The sequence below is a fragment of the Phaseolus vulgaris genome, chromosome 3 (assembly GCF_051622355.1).
Source record: "Phaseolus vulgaris cultivar YP4 chromosome 3, ASM5162235v1, whole genome shotgun sequence".
NCBI lineage: Eukaryota > Viridiplantae > Streptophyta > Magnoliopsida > Fabales > Fabaceae > Phaseolus > Phaseolus vulgaris.
Genome location: NC_143500.1, coordinates 3,919,034 through 3,940,920, shown reverse-complemented (window position 1 = coordinate 3,940,920; position 21,887 = coordinate 3,919,034). Strand labels below are relative to the sequence as shown.

The 21,887-nt window shown below is 33.8% G+C and overlaps 3 protein-coding genes across 6 annotated transcripts; 2 read left to right on the top strand and 1 right to left on the bottom strand.

Moving 5' to 3' along the window:
- Positions 1–428: 428 nt before the first annotated feature.
- On the bottom strand, positions 429–4,951 carry LOC137806163 (methyltransferase). 2 transcript variants are annotated; one of them, XM_068606146.1, is made up of 10 exons: positions 4,810–4,951; positions 4,192–4,370; positions 4,052–4,117; positions 3,603–3,938; positions 3,067–3,316; positions 2,874–2,931; positions 1,384–1,470; positions 1,148–1,279; positions 899–1,034; positions 429–781 (listed from the first exon to the last, which is right to left on the bottom strand). In XM_068606146.1, the coding sequence occupies exons 2-10, from the start codon at positions 4,269–4,271 to the stop codon at positions 562–564; spliced, it is 1,365 nt and encodes a 454-aa protein (XP_068462247.1). In that variant the 5' UTR covers positions 4,272–4,370; positions 4,810–4,951; the 3' UTR covers positions 429–561. The 2 variants fall into 2 exon arrangements, with proteins under 2 accessions (XP_068462247.1, XP_068462248.1); XM_068606147.1 differs by having other exon boundaries at positions 4,573–4,946.
- A 2,352-nt stretch (positions 4,952–7,303) lies between these two features.
- LOC137806168 (putative UDP-3-O-acyl-N-acetylglucosamine deacetylase 1, mitochondrial) lies at positions 7,304–11,516 on the top strand. Of its 3 annotated transcripts, none has more exons than XM_068606152.2 (7): positions 7,304–7,421; positions 7,544–7,852; positions 8,732–8,938; positions 9,403–9,504; positions 10,207–10,271; positions 10,690–10,834; positions 11,045–11,516. In XM_068606152.2, exons 1-7 carry the CDS (start codon positions 7,371–7,373, stop codon positions 11,096–11,098), a joined length of 933 nt encoding a protein of 310 aa, XP_068462253.1. In that variant the 5' UTR covers positions 7,304–7,370; the 3' UTR covers positions 11,099–11,516. The 3 variants fall into 3 exon arrangements, 2 of the variants coding, with proteins under 2 accessions (XP_068462253.1, XP_090156351.1); XR_016519456.1 differs by having other exon boundaries at positions 7,313–7,421; positions 9,379–9,504; positions 11,045–11,332; XM_090300225.1 differs by having other exon boundaries at positions 7,373–7,421; positions 8,754–8,938.
- Positions 11,517–13,800: 2,284 nt separating this feature from the next.
- Positions 13,801–21,298, top strand: RIE1 (RING-finger protein for embryogenesi). The gene is made up of 5 exons (XM_068606151.2): positions 13,801–14,622; positions 19,420–19,539; positions 20,011–20,143; positions 20,237–20,395; positions 20,876–21,298. The coding sequence occupies exons 1-5, from the start codon at positions 14,135–14,137 to the stop codon at positions 21,035–21,037; spliced, it is 1,062 nt and encodes a 353-aa protein (XP_068462252.1). The 5' UTR covers positions 13,801–14,134; the 3' UTR covers positions 21,038–21,298.
- The last annotated feature ends 589 nt before the right edge of the window (positions 21,299–21,887 follow it).

Here is a 21,887-nt window from a genome sequence, read left to right as displayed (position 1 = left end):
TCATAGTATAATTACCCAAAAATAAATAAATTTGAATTATAAAAAATTTACATGTATTTATTTTTATATTATTGATCAGCTTCTTTTAATGCCTCATTAAATTATATAGTTTACTTAAAATACACAAATAGTTTGGAATATTATTTTCTACTTTGATAACAATTGTGAATTTGTGATCATAATTGTAAATCTTATTAAGGAGTATTTCTGAACAGTTAAAAGTTAATTTCGAATTATGCATTACTGCATTCTTGATTCTTCAAACCAGATTGTGTTTTTTTCTAAATTGTCTTGCCTAAATATGTAAACTGAAAACTTTTGAACACATTCTAAACGGGTATTTTTCGGGAAGTGTATCATTTTTGTCATTTCACTGTAACTAGAAATGGCACCAAACAATTGCTGTTAAATAATTCAATCAGAATCCCTAAGGCAAAAAGTGGTCATGTTCTCTTCATTTTACTTTAGTATATCAAAAAGAACATAGAATGTATCAAGCTAACAAAAATATTGTTGACAGGGATAAATGCAGAAAAAGAAAATCAAATAAATATTTCATAATCAATTTGAAGATCTAGCTAACAGCAAATGATTTTCAGGAGAAATGCTAGATGGAACAAATTTGACAAGCTTTGCATCCAATCCATGTTTTCTTAACCACATCAACCTCCCCATGTCAATGATCCACTTGCACTTAAATCCCAGTGCTGCTCGCCTATCTGCTTGCATGTCTGAAAGAATGTTTTCAACTCCATTTGCATATCCATCACCTTGCTCCTTTCTGCAGCCAAAACACAACTTTTGATATACCAGTTTCCATGACTTTCAGAAAATCTTATTTTATTGGTAACAATAATTTTTATGCCCAATCTAATGGGTAAAGATATGGAAGGATTACATGAATTGCAAATGTGATATACAGTTGGTAGCATCAGGATCGGAATCATGATTAGCATCTACTGCCCAGCTGGTAAACCATGTAATGGCATGAAAATCTTCTTTTGTCAGCCCCAGATCCAGAAAAAACCTTTTATCTGCAAGGTTACAATTTCAGTCAGCAAGTAACCAAAACTTATCATCAGATCCATAAAGAGGTTTAAATATAAAAAATACAGTATTCACTAGCAAGCCAGAATAAAGTGATTACTTGTATAGTGTTTCCATTGGCAAAGGTGGTGACAACATGTTGCTATAGCTAAACCTCCAAACTTACTGTTAGCAGTGCACTGTTCACTACTATCTTTTCTATATTCAGGAAAGCAGCATCTCAATGTTAAATCTGAAAAAAAGTTGCATAACCATTTATGTTTTCCTCAATTAAACAATCACCTTAAATTTTGGGGCCAGGGCAACACTTATCTAACTAAATTGCCAAAAAGTCACCTGTTGCAGCTCCACATAGATGTTTACCAATGGCCAGAAATGGAACTCCTCGCAAGGACTCAACAGCATTCAAATCTAGATCTTCAACTGTAAAAGTTGGGTGTTATAATTTTCAAGAGCACAAAATTATAGATAAAAAGTAGCTGCAATACAGAATTACGAAGCAGCCGAAGAAGATAGAGAAATTTCTATCAGAGGATTAAGATGTAAGGTTTTATGTTTCATGTGAGAGGCACGTGACTTGTTAATTAAAGGGACTAATAAGTAAATAAATTAAAAAAATGAAGGATAAAACACAAATGGGACTAATGAGAAGCAATTTCCTAATAATAACTGCTATTTGATGGGCCTAACAGAATAATGGGATTTATATTTATATAAACCACTAACGCATAAACAAGGTCCCTTCCCTGACAAGTATGTACGTTTATCTGCCCTATATCCATCAAATAAGAGAGATTGTAGAATAGAGAGTCCAAGGGAGTGAAACCTTGAATCGTCATTCATGTAATTGAATATCTCCATAGAACTATTCAAAGTAAAGGGCCAAAGTAATTCATTTAATCGAATCTACAGAACACTAAAGGGTAATATCTTACACATATTCTATCTTTAATATATTTAAGGACCACTTAATTTTAAGATCTTGTTTTGGTTTTCTATATTATGCAGTTACTAAAAACTGTTAAGTTTTTACATCATATTTTTACATAGGAAACCTTTAAAATGATTACAGCTAAAAACTGACTAGACTCCGTGAGAGAGTTAATAGAACGAAATCTAAATAATTCAACAATGTGCACATGCCATGCCCATAATAAAATATAAAATGCATGGAAATTCAGTATAGTACATGACAAATACATCAAATATATATTGTTTCTTGATATGATGAAAAAAGCATGAGATGAAACAAAATTAGGAAGAGTGTAGATTAAGATAAAAGCACCAAGATCCACAAAAGTTTTCAGAAGAAATGCTGGCTGTAAAGTTATTAAGGAGAAAAATACGAAAGGTGCTAAATTAGCATATATGGTCATACCATGGATATGCCCTTGGCCTACAAACTACGAAGAAAAAACGGCACTTCTTTTCATGCCTGATCATTCTTACCTCAACATAGAGGACAACAAAACTTTTACATGCTTAAGACTAAGAAAACGAATATGTTTAGTTGATTTCCTTAAATAAGTGCATCTTTTGTATTGGGTTTTTATCAAGAGCTTTCAAACGTGAATGCATATGAATCACGTATGCAGAATAGGAGAGGAGGAGGGCGGGGGAATTGTGAGTGAATTCATTTTGAAACATTTGTTTACACTTCAATGAGATTAAATTTACAACTCCAAATCCTGTTATTCACAAATTTTTCATATTCAGTTGAAATACGCAATGTGATTTCTTCAGTAAAGATATCCAAGCAGGCAAACTCAACCACTATAAGTACAACTTCAAAAAATATCTTCTACAACAATAGTTGAGACTCTTACTGTCTATTCTTAAACGCTCTAACATCAAACTCTCATTCTGTCGCAGTGATCGATCAGCCTGGCAATAGCAATGACATGATGTAAATAAACAAGACAGAGATCACTATAAGTTCAAATATCTCCAACATGATTAGAACTCATTGGATATAGGAGCATTTAATGATTATTATTTTTCCAAGTAGCTTATGTCTACCTTCAACTTGTATGACTTTCGCTCAACTAGAAAGACTCGTTGGATTCCATAACAATCTGCAAGCATTTGAGTCAAATATCCTCTGCCAGCTCCAAACTCAATCACTGCAGGCACATCCTCCTCCTTCTCAACTGGTTCCACACACTCAGAAGTCTTCCTTCCAAGAGAATTCTTCAGCAACCCAAAGTTTTCCAAATTTCCCACAATAGATGCCTGTTGCATTATATGTTTCTCTTGAAATGGCAATTTCCTGCAAACAACTCAAGTTACTACATTTTTTTCCTTCTATTTTGGGTTGAAATCAATGTTCCCACTAGTGATTTGACTTTGTTACTCGCAAATGTTTGGTTCCATCAGCAGGACTGATGAATGAAAGTAAGCTTTAAAATAAAGGAAGAACAGATGAGGGGCTTTGTGATTAAGAAACTAGCCACAGGGGAAAAGTAACAAATCAGAGTCCCCAAAAAAATGGTTTTGATATAACTATACAAGGCAATCAGAATTTGACATTAAATAAATTCAGAGGATTTACTAACCTATCTTCAACTCCTCTCTTAATCCATAAGCTGCAAACCTCCGGCATTTGAACTGAGTCCTGAATATCTTTACACAACGACTCGTGAAGAAATTCAATCTTTTCAATCAACTTGCAAAATTCAGGCACACTCATTTCATGAAGAGCATTCCTCTTCATTTCGGAAGAAACTGTATTAGTAGGCAATCTTGAATCATCAACCCCATATGTCTCCTCCTCTCCATCAGAACCAGCATTGATACTCTTTTGATAGAAAGGTTGGACAGACAAGGATTGAACCTGTTTCAGCAATGGACACCGCTTAACATGCCCTTTGAGATTTTGCTCAAGCACCGAGCTACCGAATGTTGAAATAGCAAGAACCAAATGAAGAAAGCTCAAAAATTAGAAGCGTGAACATAAGTTGATACACACAAGAAAGCATGAGAGAGAGAGAGAGAGAGCAAATACTGAGATGGATCTATGGGGCATGGAATCCACTGGCCTTCGGACCTTGAGTTGTGATTTCCACAGAATCTGAGCTCATAAAATTAAAGGGTTAGTGAGTGAAATGAATCAAATTCCATAGAAACAAAGAGATTGACACTTACAAGGAATCATCATTGAGAGGGCAATTTGCACAAAATCTGTTCTTGTTAGGAAGCCAGAAGTTGCAGCGCTTGGTCCTCATAGTACCTCCCTTAACCTAATTAATTCATTCAAAACCTTAAAGAAAGACTTCAATTATAGTTTTAAGAAGCACTCTTCATATCTTAGGAGATTGCATCACCTGCATAACGAAGAAAAGAAACACAAATTAAAAAAAGTCTGTACTCAATAACAAATATATCCAATGCCACATTCATTGCATATATCCAACTACAACACATATAACTATGAATTTGCCTAATTTATACACAAGTTAAGACTACAAATTTAAAGAAGTTACACCAGAGAGCTTTCACTAAACAAATTTCAAATTTTCTTCTTACCCTAAAAAGGATTCTACACGAGATGAAATTCTTCTTCGCTGCGCAAACTGTTTACATTGCAGGGTTTTTCCAAATTTACGCATTTAATGTGTTACTTGAAGAAATACAATGTGATACATAAAGAAAAAAAAAACAATTACTCGTGCATAACCGAACCAGTGTACCCATTTATTTGAATTTTTGAATTTACAAAGAAGGAACACGAGTTAAGAGAAAATTGAAGGTTCGAACACACACCAGAAACGCTGAAGAAATCGACGATAGAAGCTATGCTTCGACTCTGAATCAACACAACAAAGGAAGCTCTGGGCAAATTCAATGTTAGAGGAGACGACGCCGTTTTGTGTATTATGACAACAGAAATAAGACGGTGTGTTCTACATAACCGTGGAATTTAAACTATTAAAAGGGTTAAGTTATTTTATTTTATTTTTAAATTCTTTTTGTTTTTAATCTCTCTTGTTATCTTTAATTTACAACCATTTTAGGAACTTTTGTAAACAAGTTTGAGCTTGTTGTATTAAAAACATAACTTATTGGATTTTTACTTGGAGTAGATATATTTTATAGGTAATGAAAGTTATCCTTAATTTTGTTTATAATGATTTTGGAGTAGGGTTTAGTTTTGCTATTTGATATAATAGTTTTTGTGATGCATAGTTGAATTTTTCACTTTGAAATAATTTGGAATTGTGTTGTTGTTGCTTTTACCTTAATTAAGTATATTTGTTTTTTACTTTTAGTTACAAAGTTGTGTTGTAATGAGATTAATTAGATATTAATATAACAATCATTTTTGTTGGTTTTGTGGGGGCATATTTTAGCTTAAAAAAATTTGTGTTTTGAAGTTTTTAAGGGAGGAAAAGTAAATGATAAAGGAGAACTGGATTAGGCTCCCTTAAGTGAAGCCTAATCAACCTCGATATCATGTTTAAGTGGATAAATGTACATGAAGGTATTTATAGTGGGTCGTATTTGAAGATAGGTATAAAGTTTTTGAAAGGACTTCAAGAAAGTCCAACTATTCATATACAATTGACTTGGTGTCATGTTCATGGCAGTCAAGATGGACACTTGAAAGGAGATAGAGAAAATTGAATATCTAGTTCTTTAAAAAGTATTTGTGAACATAAGTGAAATCCTCGTTAATTAGTTAAGGCTTCATGTAGACTCAATCACTATTAGTGCATGGCTTAAGTGTAATGTACTCGACCATTGCATTAGGACATACACTAAAGGTGGAGACAAACTCTCCCACCTTATCCTTCAAGGTAAACTTGAAGGCATAAAAATCAATCTCCCTGGGTACTTAAGAGGAGTACTTGGAATTGGAGATCGGAAGGAACTTGTCCTTCTTTACCTTCTTGGCCATGTTTAGCCCAGAAGAATCTCCAACATCTTGGGAAGGGGCCTTGCGCTTGGCCAGAGCGAGGCTAGCCTATTCTTCCCTAACACAACAACATCCATCATTGCCACGAAGGGGATGATCTTGGGAATGAGTTCCTTCAAGGCATCCCTTACAATAAAGAATGATTCAATATGAATCGAGAAATATTCTCCAATGGGCGCAACCTCTTTGTGCACGAGAGGACTTTTCTTAGGGGATTGAAAGAAGAAGAAGCCCTCTTTGTGCACGAGAGGACTATTCTTAGGGGATTGGAAGAAGAAGAAGCCAATGAAGAAGAAATAGACGGAGATAAACATACCTAATGAGGAAGTACTACAAATGCAGACACAAACACATGGAATACGAAAGTAAAGAGCAATGAGAGCAAAGAGAAAGAGCACAAGCACACCAACAAAAACAAGCAAAGGAAAAATAACACAATACTTGTTTTTTGTTTTTATAAGCTTATGGAAATCCCTCATTAAACCATACCCTTCATAAAAGCCTTTGAATGAAACACCAATCGCCAAATTGGCGTGGCATCTCAAAAGTACATAACTCATCACTTGGTATAAAACTCCCTCATTAATGCGCATAAGATTTCGATCTTTTCATCATTATATCATATTAGTATTACTTTAATTACCACCTTAATTGCATTTTAATTACATCAAGCTTGGATTGTTGAATCCTAAAGACTCAAACGAGCTGTTTTTGTAATCATGAAGTCCAACCAATGATTAGTCATGAAAACGCTACCTGTTTCTAAGAGGTTGATCCAAATGCAAATAAAGCTAAAGTTCAAAATAAAAACCCAACTACCTAAAAATCGAGTTTCGATTTTGAGAGTTTGTGTATCACCAACACCATTAGACACAAAACATTTAATATCCACTCACAATCATAGATTTAAACCACCTATAGTTAACATATATATCGCTAATACAGAAAATAATTGATCTACGTTTCCATGTAAATCGTCTTTATATTCAATAATTGAATAAGTTACTAAGACATTTATAGGTCAATAAACCTGGAAACTATTTTATCTTATACAAATAATCCACTTTTTTACTTTCAATTATAAAATTCGACAATCCTAATAAGAAAAATTGACTCATTTAAACAAGACAAACAATTATGATTTTAACTTATCATGGGTTATATCAATATATCTTGTTAATATTAACTAATATTCTTAACAATTTACGTTTTGAAAACACATATTTTTTTATATTAAATAATAGTACAAAATTACAATTATATAAAATTTAAAATAAAATATCAAATGATCTGAATAATTTAAAATAAATACAAATATGAAAATGGAGACTCTAAATATTTTGGGGGCAACGTGAAGACAAGACAAATTTGGATGATACTAATGACTGTTTGACACATACAAATCAAAATGTCAGTCTCCAACGTACTCAGGTCATCGAAACTGGTGTCATGGAATCCCGTTCGTGCTATTTTCTCCGTTTCTCTTATTCTTCATCTATACGCACCGTTTGGTTCCGCAAACGCTTAAGCGATCCACAAACGTAGTTCTGTGACGCTAACCTCTTCGACGCGCTTTTGCAGACGGGGAGGCTTCAGCAAACCCTAGCTGGATGCGTGGAGAGGAACGGCGCGGGTCTGCATTCCGGGAAGGTTTCGACGGTGAGGCTGTGGCCCGAGCTCGCTTCCCGAGGCAGGTACTTCGATTTTCGTTCCCGTTCGATTCCCGCCGCCGTCGAGTTCGCTCAGGTCTCGCCGCTCTGCACAACTCTGAGCAAGGACGGGATCCGAATTCGAACCGTGGAGCATTTGCTTTCGGCTTTGGAGGCTTCGGGTGTTGATAACTGCAGGATTGAGATTGAAGGTTTTGATGATGAAGAGAACGACGCTGAGGTAATCGTTGTTGAAACCTCTTTATTATAGACACTGATACGACAATTGGGACACAGACATACTTAAAATCTTTAAGTAGATACATAGACACTGTAATCTTTAAGTAGATACATAGACACTATAATCTTTAAGATATAGATACATGGACACAAATCTTATATATTATATAATTATAAATTATATAAATTAACAATAAAGATTTATGAATACTAAATATGTTTCACTTTTTTTCAGAAAAATGTTTCTCATGCTTCCTTCAAAAACCCTAAAATTTATATAATAAGTTTGAATTTTTAGAAAATTAATGTATTTCACTGATACATACTTGCATACGTGTTCTACAAGTATTGGACAAGTATTGTGTCTGGTACGTGTGTCTGACGGACACAACATTTAAGAAAAGTGTCTGAGTCTGTCTCATAGGTTGAAACATTGTTTGGTTTGTGGAAAGAAGATGAATAACCTGTTAAGTTATTTGTTGAAACATTGAAATATTGAAGAATCGTTCAAATGAATCCAAAAAAGATATAAAGTTGGCTCACTAGTGAAAGTGAATAGGAGGGAGGGATATAGGTGTAGGTTTGAGTTGAGGCTCACTAATGAAAATTAGCATATTAACCATTGACGTTTCTTTATCCAAAAGACAAATGAATCCCCAAAATAAATATTAGTGAAATATATATCAAGCTAAGTATGAAACTGATGGATTCATTTTATGTTTCTCGGATATTCTCCCTTTCTCTGCTTCATCATAAAAATGTTATAGTATTTTGTGCAAAATATTTGTGAATGTTTTTTCTTCCACCCCTTCCGTTCCCCTTTATTGATTTCTTGTACTTTGTATTAGAAAATTATTAGTTTCAATCGTTTCTCATACAGATTCCTATATTTGATGGGTCAGCAAGGGAATGGATGGGAGCAGTGGAAGAAGTTGGTTTAATGGTGGCCACTGATCTTGATGGCAAAAGTGTTGAGAAAATGGCACCACATGTGAATGAACCAGTGTTTGCTTGGAGAAATGATTCTTTTGTTGCTGCATTTCCTTCTGAAACGGTTCAAATAACTTATGGCATCAACTTTCCACAGGTAAAGATAGGTTGACTATGTATTGGGTTGAGATCATAAAAAGTTTCTTGGCATGCCATTTAGAGATTTTTCTCCTGTAAGTTAAAATCAGTTTGTTCACCTCAACTTTTAAGAATCTCTCTCATCTAACTTATCCAGAAGTAGGGGTGTATGAGTTCATTTTAACCCTTTGGTTCATTTTACCTGCATATTTTTCTCCAACGAATACTTTGCAATAAGTTTATCCAGATTGGTGCTATGTGCTTTATGTGCTGCCAAAGCCAATTGTATATCAACCAAAAATTAAAGCAATTGCATGTATCTTGATGCTTTTTCCTTTTAGACTATTGATATTTGCAATTTGTTCCCAAAGAATGTTAGGATACTAATATGCTAATATTTTACATTGAAGTGATTTTTATACAATAAGGTCACATGTCTATGTTTTTAACCTTTGGTAGGTTTGGCATTGAATCCTTTTGCAGGCACCTGATATTGGCTGCCAGTGGTTTTCTACTTCCCCCTTGGATAATTTGGTTTATTCCATGCAGATAGCTTTGTCGAGAACCTTCTGCATTCATGAAGAGGTTAGTTCTGCAGTTCTTCCATTTATAATCTAGTTATTGATATATTGGTTTGTTTCTACTACCATATATAATATAGTGAACAACATCTTAAAATGTAAGATATTACTTGTGCATGGAACTTGAAAATTTGGTGGTAAGTTGAACTGGATATTGAACAACCATGGTTAATCCACGCCAGTGGCATCAACTACAACCAAATGACACCAACATGTTCGATCAAAAGCTGAATTTTCAATTAATCACTGAGTTAATTTTTGGTTTCTTCTGAACTTTTCTTATTATGATTGTAATTGAACTGGATTCATACATTTTAGATTTCAAAAGGTTGTGTTGGTTTTTTACTGTTTACCGCAATCCTACCATCTTTTAAAAATAAAGATAAGAATGCTATTACATCATTAAACATGCCTTAATCCTAACTAGTTTATATTATCTTCTGAACAAAAAGCTGTTTTGTGTTGTATCTATATGTAACCTAGTATCCTAGGGTCTTCTTTTTTTCTCTTTCCTTAAGCTTCTCACCCTTATGTGTGTGTCTCTCTCTATATATATATGTATGTATGTATGAACATAATAGTGAGATCCAAGTTAAGATCTGTTGAACACTTTTGATCTTTAAGTAGTTCTTTTCTTTAACGGTAGTTGTATATGTTTGATAGTATGCACTTAACATTGGATACCCTGGATTAAAATTTCTTTCAGATTGAGCCTATGCGCAATGCTGGACTTATCAAAGGAGGTTCTCTAGAAAATGCCCTTGTATGCAGGTATATACTTTTGCTTCAAGCATGTGCTGATCGAAGCTCAGCTTCATGCTACACATTTGATAACCTATTTTAGTAGAGCAGATAAGTTCATGCAGCATTATTTTAAGAGTAGTTTGAAACAACACATTTTTTGGAAATCCCAGAAATGGTTGTAGTCAACTATATATATAACATTAATGACGTTACTTTAAGATGAAATTAATCTCATTGAATATATACATAAAACTTCGATTCATGATACTCTGGCCAAATGAAATTAAGTTCGTACTAAGGTACAAATTATGTTCGAAAGTTCTATGGGATCTGGGGATACATGAGAAAGTGATGCATTGACGATTTCCATGTTGCCAAATTGTGCTTCTTTGCTTCTATGCTTCTATGATATTCATTGTATAATCAGTACCTTTATTTTTTGCAGTGCCAAGAACGGTTGGTTGAATCCACCTCTGCATTTCAGTGATGAACCATGTCGTCACAAGATCTTAGACCTTATTGGTGATCTCTCCTTGGTTGCTCGGTCTGGGAATCAAGGACTCCCAGTGGCACACATCGTAGCGTACAAGGTGCGTGCCTTTGGTTCTCTCTTCCCTATCTTAAACATTCTCATTTGTTAATTTGACTTTCGCTGTGTCACAATTGATGATGTTGAAATATTTAGAAGTGTTTGTAACTGATAGTATATACAAAACAAAGCATGGTATTAGTGATTTGAATTATGGTCGAGATCTGTGATGTGAATGATTTTTAATGCGATTGGTGTATGGTTGATGCAGGGTGGCCATGCATTGCATACTAATTTGGCTCGCCGCCTGATAGGAATGAGTTGAAAGGCTAACATGTTCATAATGGCTACTGAGAAGCTGTTCTTTTAGGTGGCTTCCTTGCTGGATGCTTCTGAGCTTCTATGCAGCCCAAGCTGAAATTGTTATCTTCAAATGAGAAATTTTTGGTAGATAATTTTTTTTATAGAAACTTTATATTTCAAATTTAAACAATTGTGACTCAATATCTTAGTCTTTTGTCTATATTTTCTACCATGATAATGAATAATTCGGATGAAAGTAGACAGTCTAATTCACACTCTTTAAGAAAGTAAAATTAGTTAATAACATTATCTTTGTTAACCATTGGTCTTTAGGGATGACAAGTGTATCTAACCTTGTGGATAATTTTTGAACTTTTCCTGATTTTGACGGGAAATTCTTGAATGAGTATGAGTAATATATGATTGATTTTTTAAATTGGGTATGTCTAGATTTTCTGGAGTTATAATGAATACTTTAGATGAAAGTAGACAAAATATTAACAGAAAATTTTGGCAGTGTTTCAACATCTTTTTTAGCTAATTCAGAGTCTTTTAAGAATGTAAAATTAGTTAATAATATTATATTTGTTAACCATTTGTATTTATTTAAGGATGACAAATGAATTATGTCCTCTGGGTATTATTTGACCCTATCAGATTTTAATGGGAATTCTGACATTGGGCTGCTTCTTCCTGCACCTCCATAGATTTTCATATTTCCAAAAATCTCCTCTGTAATATTTCGGATTACTTAACCTGGAAGTCATTTTTCAAATTTGTAATTAGTTTCCGGATTATATAATTTGGAAGTCTTTTTTTTTCAGAAGCATGATTACTTCTCGGATTACATAATCCGAAAGTTTTTTGACTTTCGGATTATGTAATCCGGAAGTCTTTTTTCAAATACGTTTCTGGATTACATAATCCGAAAATTATTCTATGGGGGTGACACAAGAAGGATAATAACGTATTTTCATGTTGTGTATGAAGGCGCAGAAGAAGATATGGAGGTGCAGGAAGAAACAGTCCTGACATTGAAGGTGTATAAGTGTGAGGATAGATAATATCCAAATTTTTAATTTGAGTTAAAAAATGATTTTATACTCATTGGTCTCTTGTTTTTCTTACCATATTCGTCCCAATACTTATTTCTAATTTTGTTTTAAATTATTAAAACATTCCTTAGGTAACAAAAAATTTATATTAAGGTCTTTAGTTTCGTAACTTTTTTTTATAGGTTATACATTTGGTAATCTTTACTATTTTTATAAGAACTTAACTGATCTTTTCCTCCCCTTATTAAGAAATAAAAATATCTTTTCATACATGCCAATTGCTTATGTTCTAAAGAATAATAAAAGAGAATTAAAATTGTCTAAGAGATCTACAAACGTAATGAAACATCATCAAAACCTAAAACATAGATAACAAGATAAATTAGTTTAGAGAAAAACATTCTCCAATTGAAAGGTTTAGTAAAACCTAAGCACTCACTAATAAAGTTACAAAATTAAATAAAGTTACAAAATTAAGATTAGGGAGATTGTTATACAAAAAGGGACTTACTTTAGATTGGATTATGATTAGATATAAATATTTTATGGTTATCTATTTTCAAACCAATAACATCTATTTGGAAAAATAATAATTATAAATGGTTTCAAAAAATAAAGAGATAAATTGAGAGAAAGGAGTGCAGAGAGAAATATGTGAGAAAAGAAGAAGCAAGAAGTATTAGAATAAGGAAAGAGAAAAAAAAAATCACTTTTAAATCGATTTCTCACATTTTTTTTAACATTTACATTGATTTTTCTTTTAAATGTTGTCGCGAATCTGTTAAAATAGTATTGTTAGGATCAATCACTGCATTTGAGATATTGTCTGTTATGAAATTTTTGAACTCCATCACGGTTTTGTATTTAAAAGAGTAAGTTGGAGGAGAAAAAAAAATATAAACTATCATTGACCTCGATTGCCTCGATCCCTGAGCGGTATGAGATATATTGGTGATACCGGAACATTTAATTATTATAATATTTTTAAAATTAAAAGAGTTAATATAATGTATATGAAGTATTAGTATAATATTTTCAAACAAATAATGAAAAAGAAAACTACAAAATGATAGAAAGATAGGAAGCATTTTACTTAATTTGGTGAAACTTAAAAAATATACACACTTACTTTATAAATATTCATATACTTTTTTATTTTCAATGTTAAAACTATACAGTACACAACATTTTATAACAAAAACTATTTTCATAATTTTACACACTTTTTTTTTATATTTAATTAGAACTTATTTAAATATTTTAAAACACTTTATTTTAAAATTTTCCTTTCATAAAAAAATACTTTGTTTCAAAGTCACCCTTTCTAATTCCATAATATATTTTTATACAGTAATAAAAAAGTGTGTACAAGAGAAATATACAAATTAATAATAAAACTTTACAATTTTGATATCACTTATATATAAAAGCAAAAACTTGACTTGGACAAAACTCTACATATTGGGACCAATAATTCCATTCTTGCTAAAAAACATTCTTCCTTCATTAATTATGTTTGAAATTACAAAAAACTAAAATTAGAAAATATTATTAAAATATATTTTTGAGTATAAATAAACATTTAAGTTTTTGCTTTTTGTAATTTTTTTTAGTTAATAATAAACTCATATGAGGAAATATAAATAAAAAAATGAAATAATATTTTATTAGGTGAATTGCACCAAAACACACTCCCATTGTTCTGCTGGACTCTCACCTCATCAAACGATTCAACAACCATTCTCTGATCTAACTTTCAACGCAAACTGCACAATCGCTTCCTTCTTCAAATTCATCTTCTTTCTCTCATTCTTCTCTTCAATTTCATCTTCAAAACTCTCATCAATTTTTTATTATTATTATTATTATTTAATAACAACGATAAGAACACTGTTTTCATTCATTCTCACTTTCTGTCATACCTTTTCAATTTCAATTTCAATTTCTGTTATTCAATTATGCAACGCGCTCTCTCTTTCTCTCTCTAGAGAGTTCGGTCTGCCATGTCATCACAAACCGCCGCGGCGGAGGCGCCGCTGCTCCGCAACCGCCAAGACGCGGCCCGAGCGCCTGCGCTGGCGCTCCTCCTCGGCCGCGCCGGCCGCCGAGGGCCATCCATGCTGGTGCGGGAGACGGCGGCGCGCGAGCTCGAGGAGCGCCGCGCGGACTGGGGCTACTCCAAGCCGGTGGTGGCGCTCGACATGTCGTGGAACATGGCGTTCGTCGTCGTCTCGGTGGTGATGCTCGCATGCACCACCGGCGAGCGGCCGAACTCGCCGATCCGCGTGTGGATCGTGGGGTACGGGCTGCAGTGCCTTGTGCATGTGGTGCTCGTCTGGGTAGAGTACCGGCGCCGTAGCCGGAGAGACTCGCGCCGCGGCCAGGGGGCGCGGGACTTGGAGAGCCAAGCCGGAAGTGACAACGATGATGGCGGCAACGACAGCGACAGCGATGACGGTGATGGGAGCTCTGGCAATTCGTCTCGCTCCCGGTGCGTTCAATTCAATTGAATTTTGTTCGTGTTGAGCTGAGTTATTCTGTTTTTGTGGAATTGTTTCTGTTTTTTGGATGTTATGGTTTTGGCTTTCAATTCAATTTTGTTTGTGTTGAGCTGAGTTATTCCGTTTTTATGGAATTGTTCCTTTTTTGGATGTTCTGGTTTTGACTTTCAATTTCGTAATTTGATGTCTGAGTGGGTTCAACTCAATTTTATTAGATTGTAGAGGTTTGATTTTAGTAAGCAGGGTTTTTCTTTTTCAATTAATGATTTTTTTTTTCATTTTTTTTCAACTGTTTGGATGCTAGGGTTTTGAGTTCGAATTTTGAACTTTGGAAAAAATTATGCATTCTGGGGTGCTTTGGTGAAGTTAGTGCTTGTGTTATGTTGTGGAGGAAAAGGGTAGTTGTTTTTGTGCCGGTTTGGTTTAGTAGATACGAACTGGGAGTGAGTTGAAGTTGCAGGGTCAGATGAAAATTGTTGTATTGTACCTTTGTCATGTTTATACACTGCTGTTTAAGATTCTATTAGGTAGTCTAGTAAAGTTAATCTAAGAAATTTTCAAATGTTATGCTTTGGTTTATGATTCAGGGTTATGTAATTTTTTGTGATTGGACTTGATAGGATTGACATAGTGCCGTGAAGAGGCGTATTGATTACAAAATTTGGTTTGCTAGAGGTAGTGAACTACAAATGTGAAAATGTTTTATTCATTAGTTAGGTTGATCTGGATGAGTGAAGGGTGATGAGTGGGGTATGTGTTTGTCTAATATCATAACTTGGACAATACTAGTGATAAAAACTGGTCCAGGTTCAGCGGACAATGAACATTGTTTATTGATGAAAAGAAAGAACACAATTTTCCTGGATATTTGAGAGATCCAGTACTGTCCTTTGCTGCAATACCGACTCTCCAACTGACTAGCCACTCCTCTCAACACCTCTTCCTATTATAAGGCAACGCTATTTATTTCTCTTATCTTAACTATTCTAGCTCGCAACTACCCAAGCCTAATAATTACTCTACTAATTAACTTAGCTAACTGAAGGGATTACCTTATCTATCAATACATCTCCGTAAAGTTTCATCTTGTCCTCTAGTTGAATAGCCTGAGGCTGCTGAAAGGCATCCCCTCCCAACTGATCGAAGCCTGGTGACCAAGCCTACCCCACCCAGCAACTCAAAATAGCTTTCACTCCTCCTGGACCAAACACTAATATTTGAATGCCCCAATGCTCGTCCAATGCTCTGTCTTCTGCAGCATTTTTGGCCATGAAAAAGGAACATTGTGGCAAGCAGCTGTTGATGAGACATATCATAGTCCCTTTTCTGTTCTGGTTCACTGATGTTTGCTTCTTCTCCAAAGTTGTTATCCACCTTCAAATGTTTATCTTTGTTTTGTCTTCTAGTTCTTAATTCAGAATGTTTCTCCTGATTCTCTACCCTCTGTTTCTCCCTGCTCATCGTGTTCTTTCATTCCTCTAGATCTTGCTTCTCCACTTGTTTTTTGTTGGATATCTCCTTCTTGGGAGGTTTCCTTTTCCTAGAACTCTGGTTTCTTCTGCAACAATTTTCTGATTTCCTCATTTCTTGCCTTCAGTTGTTGATTCTATTCTCTTTAATTATTCATCTTCTTTATGTTTTCTTGCTGCATTTGTGATCACTTTCTACTTTCACATCACTGTTCTTGGCTTTTCTCTTGAACTTCATTTCCACATTCTTGCTCCTCATTCTCTTAATCTTGTAGACAAATCCAAACTCCACCAGGTTGCAACTTGGTTGTTCTCTTTACATGAAACCCACCATTCAAGAGCTTTTCCTCTCAATGCAAATGCAACAACCATGATAGTGTTCTTTCTTGTCCCCAAAATAGTGCTCTGCATTGATGTCCACCAGTAGGCATCACTTGATCAAATCTTGGAATTAATTTTGAAGTCATTTTCTTGACAATTCCCCCAAACTCCTGGATCCAAGCTTTAATACCCATTGATAGAAACTGGTTTAGCACACATGCTATTATTGATGAACAACAAAAATGTACAATTTCCCTGGATATTCTTGAGATCTAGGACTCTCCCTAGGCACAATACTAATTCTTCAATCAGCCATTCCTCTCAACACCTCTTCTTATTTATAGGCAACATGCCTTATTTCTCTAATTATTTATTCTAGCTCTCAACTAACTAACTAACTAACTAACACTAATTACTCACTAATTAATTTAACTAACTAAAGGGTTGCCTATCTAGTAGGTATGTAGCTTGCTATCTTTACTGCCTAAGCAAGGGTTGTAAACTATTTAGAATGTGCATCATGGATTTAGCATGTATTATTGTATTGATAATAAATATAGTTTTGGCCCTAACATGTTGAAATGCGAAAGCTCGTCATACCTGTACTGCAGGAATTTGTATATGATATGGCAGCATCCATATGTTTGACACATACATATTTTATTGTCTATTTTGGATTGGCTCGAGCCAACACATGCCAGCACTAGCTAGAGCATCCTCGGTATGAACAAATTACATCACTAGTGAGGACTGTTATGACTTTATGTGGCTTCTTTAGTGCTAAGGAAGGGTTATTCAGCTGTCTTCTCTGGTTGGACTTTGATGATGCAACCCTTTTGTTTAAGCTAATTTGCATTGAATATATATTTTAATTGTTTTCATTTTATTTCTACCTAATTTAAAAGTTGACTAAAACATAACATGTCTTTCAATTTCCTATTGTTTCAATTTTTTTAATATGCATATTGTATAAGGTACTTGTACCCAAGGTTATCAAACTCGAGAATCTATGTAAACTTGTGGGAACTCCATAAATTCGACTCATAAACTCGTAGAAGTTTACTTCGTATGAAAAAAATATTTCAATAATATAATTAATCAAACTACTTAAATCTGAAGTCCACAATACTAATAAAATAACTACATTTCACTTTTTTACCATTCCCATTAATATCTTTCCCGTGTTTCCATCCAATATCTGACCTATCTCCTGAAGTATTTTTGCTTCTACTTTAGTTAGATGAGGATGCATTTGGGTTGCCCTTGGTTGAATTTGATCCACTCCCAGATATACCATAAAAAACATGAATTTAAAAAATGGAATTTCTGAAATTAAAAATTGAATTCAATTGAAAAAAAAAACTCTAAATATTAGAAAATATTGCTGTAATCTCCCAATATTTTCAATTAAAAAAAAACTCTGCAGATATGGTGCACTGGTGCATGCTTCTCTCTTGCATATATGGCCAAGCAAATAGAACATAGATGTTACAGACATGACCATGATGATCAAAGATCATAGACGACGATGCACCACTTCAATCGGAACATAGACGACGAGCAGAGGCGAATGCGAGTGAGAGAACCCGATCAACCACGATTGAAACATAGACACACCATCACGAAGAATGTGAACACAAACCCTAACCCGATCAACCCAGTTGAGTTTCTTTGATTTTTGGGTTCAGAAACGGGGTTGTTTTAGGTTTAAAGAAAAAAAACACTTTGAACTCGCCAACTCGGTTATAGAGTTGCAAGTTCAACTGAGTTCACAACTAGTTTACTGAGTCTATTCCAAAAACGAGTTTGTTTATGAGTCAACTCACTCCCTCGAACAAGTTAACTTGTGAGTTTGATAACCATGCTTGTACCTGTACATTTGAAACAACTCAAAACTTAGTATTTAATGGACTTGGTTTACTGAGATGGTATAGGAATCTCTTTGATTAAGTAGAGTAGTGTTCAATCCTTCCTTATTGCCACATTTCATTAATTAATTTACTTTTAGCTCAAGTTTTGGATGGATTGATATTTTGTAAGACATAAGATCATTTATGGGCTTGTACTTAATGACAAGTTTATAGAAGAGTTGTTTCCCTAAAGGAGGTTTTGTGTCATGGGCTTCTTGAAGATATTGGAGTATGCTATATTTATATAGCTTACATTCTTTCAACATTAATTGATACAGGAGTGACCAAGTTAGCTAATAAAATGTTGCTTTCCTTTATAATGTTTGAGGCTATATAGGCAGTGAACTTTTCACTACTTTACATTGTGGGTATACTTAGCTGTGGGTTTTCATTTGTCGTGCTGTCCCCCACCCCTCATGTTACCTGTACGTTTTTGCATGCAATTGCTATTAATTTTCACTATTTCCCCCTTTATATCAGCCTTCTGGAATAAAAAAATTAAGTATTCTTGCAATTGTTTATTCTGTTATTAACTGTGATAGGTTCATCCTTGGACCTAATTAATATGTGATAGAGCAATAGTTGTTCTTTTTCTGCTGAAAGCTTGAGTACTATTAAGCCTCCAAGCATGGGTAGATATAAAATAGTATAAATTGCTGTCGCTATTATGTTGTATACTAAAAGAGGATTAGTCACGATAGTTGATAAAAAGTTTGTTAGTAAATGTCTGGTAATATTGAAAGAATTTATGGTTTTCAAATAGGTTTCAGTAAATGGAATCCTTCCGTTGATATTTTTTGCTCAGAAGTTTTACCTGACATGGTGTACTGTAATGTGAGGGCTAACCACGGCCCACATGAGAGAACTATTATTATCTTTGGGAAAAGGAATAAGATGTCTGTACTTATCTTAAATACCCTGGCTGATGAAGCATGTTAATCTACTATAGTCTTATATGTTGTTAGGCTTATTAGTATCATATCATACTTTTTAATATTATATTATATTATACTTGATACTTCTTTGGGCTGTATTATATAATTAATTAATATTTGATGACACCAAATTTTGATTATTTACAACACAGGTTCACAAAACGATGTGAATCATTAAATACTGGAGTTTCATTCCTTTGGTGGATAGTGGGCTTTTACTGGGTTGTCTCTGGTGGTGATATACTTCTGCAAGATGCCCCACGATTGTACTGGTAAGCCTTTATTTCAACTTCTAAAATAATGTTTGTATATTAGTTTTAATATCCTGATATCTATCTATACATGTTGACTCATATACGGATGATATTTGCTTTATGTTCGGGTACCTGAACAATGCATACACATATAAGTATGTGTGCTCGGGGATTCCACATTCAAGATCAAAAAGAATTAAGCATTACGAATTATTTTAAATCCCCATTAATCCTAATTTTTAACATTTTTCAATATTAAAAATTTCAAACACATTTTTATATTGTATTTTTATTTTTTATTTCCTGTAAAATAATCTATCAATTAAACCAATATTTTCTTTAAATATTATTAATTTACATTTTCTTTTGCATATATTCATGAATACTCGAATGTTCTGATACTTGCTAATTCTTTTTGACAAATTGTTTGCTGAATTTTGTTAATCTTGCTAGCATTAATGACAAAAATCTGTTTTTGTAATTCTACAGGTTGGCTGTTGTCTTTCTGGCATTTGATGTCTTTTTCGCCATCTTTTGTGTTGTCTTGGCGTGCTTGATTGGTATTGCTCTTTGTTGTTGTTTACCCTGCATCATTGCTATCCTCTATGCGGTTGCAGGACAGGTATGAATAAAACATATTTTAGACGGACTAAAATATTTCATAGTTGTGTTGTGAACCTTCTAATATTTCTCCTTTTGTTCTGGAATAACACAGGAAGGTGCGTCAGAAGCAGATCTTAGCATACTTCAAAAATACAGATTTCGAATACCAAGCAATGAGGATAAGTCCAGTGGTGGAGGTGGATCAATGGTTCCCATAGAAACCAGCAGTGCTTACTTGGCAACTGAACGAATACTTTTACCAGAGGATGCGGTATGCTCTTCTCAAATGCTATTTATTTTTGTCCCACATTCATCACTTCTATGAAATAGAAATTGCTGGTTATTTGATTTTCTATTTCGGTCAATGCACAAAGATTTGTACTGGTTATTTGATAAGTGTAGACTTTGACACTTATCAAAGATGAAGTCACCAAGGAAATATTAAACGGGTGAAATTTACTTGCATAAATGGTTTTAGTGAAGATTTTGCTGAACTATTCTTGAGAGGAATCTAGTTGAAGATGTATGTAGGCTTGAGCTCTTCTAGTATGTTGCTTAGTGTCTTTTTTGTTATTATTATTCAAGATTCCAGCTTGTCTATCCCTTAAAGAATAAATTTCCTTCATTAGATAAAACATCATTTACCTTAAAATCGAAACCTTCATCTGTGGACTGTAAAAATATGGTCTGCTAAGATTCAACTTTCCATTTTCAGGAGCCTATTTTATTAATATTTGCTGTTGTTTTTCAGGAATGCTGTATTTGCCTCTGTTCATACGAGGACGGAGCAGAGCTCCATGCTCTTCCTTGCAACCATCACTTTCATTCTTCATGCATAGTGAAATGGCTGAAGATGAATGCCACTTGTCCTCTCTGCAAGTACAATATTCTCAAGGGAAATGAACAAGTGTGACAGAAAAGTGAAGAACCTACCAAGTACCAACTGCATCTTTCAACAGCTCTTGTTTATTATGTGTATATAGTTTTAAAACAAAACTCGCTGTGTTTTGATCGTTGGTTCGTTTTATCTGTTTCTGTAGAGAAAAGATAGCATTTATTTATGAATAAGTTAACTAGTGTAGTCTACTTGGCATTCACTTGAAACTTGTCCACTTTATGAATTGTTTATTACTTTTCTGACGGAAACTGGTTGAGTAATCATAGCTTTTGTTCATTTTTTGTGTGTTAAATGAATCCTTTTATTTGTGTAAATTCGGTTCAGGTATCGTATATGAACCTTTCATCCTATTTAATGTAAAGTTTGCTGTAAGTTTCTTGGTTACGCTAAAACTACTCAGAAAGAATGCTACCCATCGAATTACACGATTTTCATATTCAGAATAAAAAGGTTGAAAGGAAGAGGTCTTATTTAATGTAAATATTTAGAAAAATGTAGGAACTGTACTATGCTATTTGTAGGATGTTAATTGATGCGGTTTTGCTACCAACATTATATTAAAAAGGGTAAAAATTAAAAACAAAATGATAAAATATTTTAAATTTTGATTTTTTTTTTCAAGTGAATTCGTATAAGCCAACTTCACTCTTAAAATAAGTTCTCTTTTATCGGCCTTATAATAGAGTGGGTTGGAAAAAACTTTAACTATCAAAGTTTACATATAAAGTGGGAGAATTAACTCTTAAATACTTTTTAGAATTAAATAAATTGATCCCTACATAATTTTACATTAATTATAAAATGTTCTTAAATTAATTTTTATTATTGGTAACTTAATTGGAAGGTTAGGATCCTCCAATTTGTT

What these genes read in the sequence shown, in the direction of transcription:
- LOC137806163 (XM_068606146.1), bottom strand. Translation starts at nt 4,271, where the DNA reads ATGAGGACCAAGCGCTGCAACTTCTGGCTTCCTAACAAGAACAGATTT. An exon ending in TGCCCCATAGATCCATCTCA is followed by an intron (nt 3,939 to 4,051) that starts GTATTTGCTCTC and finishes AACATTCGGTAG; the next exon opens with CTCGGTGCTTGAGCAAAATC. An exon ending in ATATCACATTTGCAATTCAT is followed by an intron (nt 782 to 898) that starts GTAATCCTTCCA and finishes TTTTGGCTGCAG; the next exon opens with AAAGGAGCAAGGTGATGGAT.
- LOC137806168 (XM_068606152.2), top strand. Translation starts at nt 7,371, where the DNA reads ATGTCAGTCTCCAACGTACTCAGGTCATCGAAACTGGTGTCATGGAAT. An exon ending in ATGGCATCAACTTTCCACAG is followed by an intron (nt 8,939 to 9,402) that starts GTAAAGATAGGT and finishes ATCCTTTTGCAG; the next exon opens with GCACCTGATATTGGCTGCCA. An exon ending in GAAAATGCCCTTGTATGCAG is followed by an intron (nt 10,272 to 10,689) that starts GTATATACTTTT and finishes TATTTTTTGCAG; the next exon opens with TGCCAAGAACGGTTGGTTGA.
- RIE1 (XM_068606151.2), top strand. Translation starts at nt 14,135, where the DNA reads ATGTCATCACAAACCGCCGCGGCGGAGGCGCCGCTGCTCCGCAACCGC. An exon ending in GGCAATTCGTCTCGCTCCCG is followed by an intron (nt 14,623 to 19,419) that starts GTGCGTTCAATT and finishes TTTACAACACAG; the next exon opens with GTTCACAAAACGATGTGAAT. An exon ending in GATGCCCCACGATTGTACTG is followed by an intron (nt 19,540 to 20,010) that starts GTAAGCCTTTAT and finishes GTAATTCTACAG; the next exon opens with GTTGGCTGTTGTCTTTCTGG.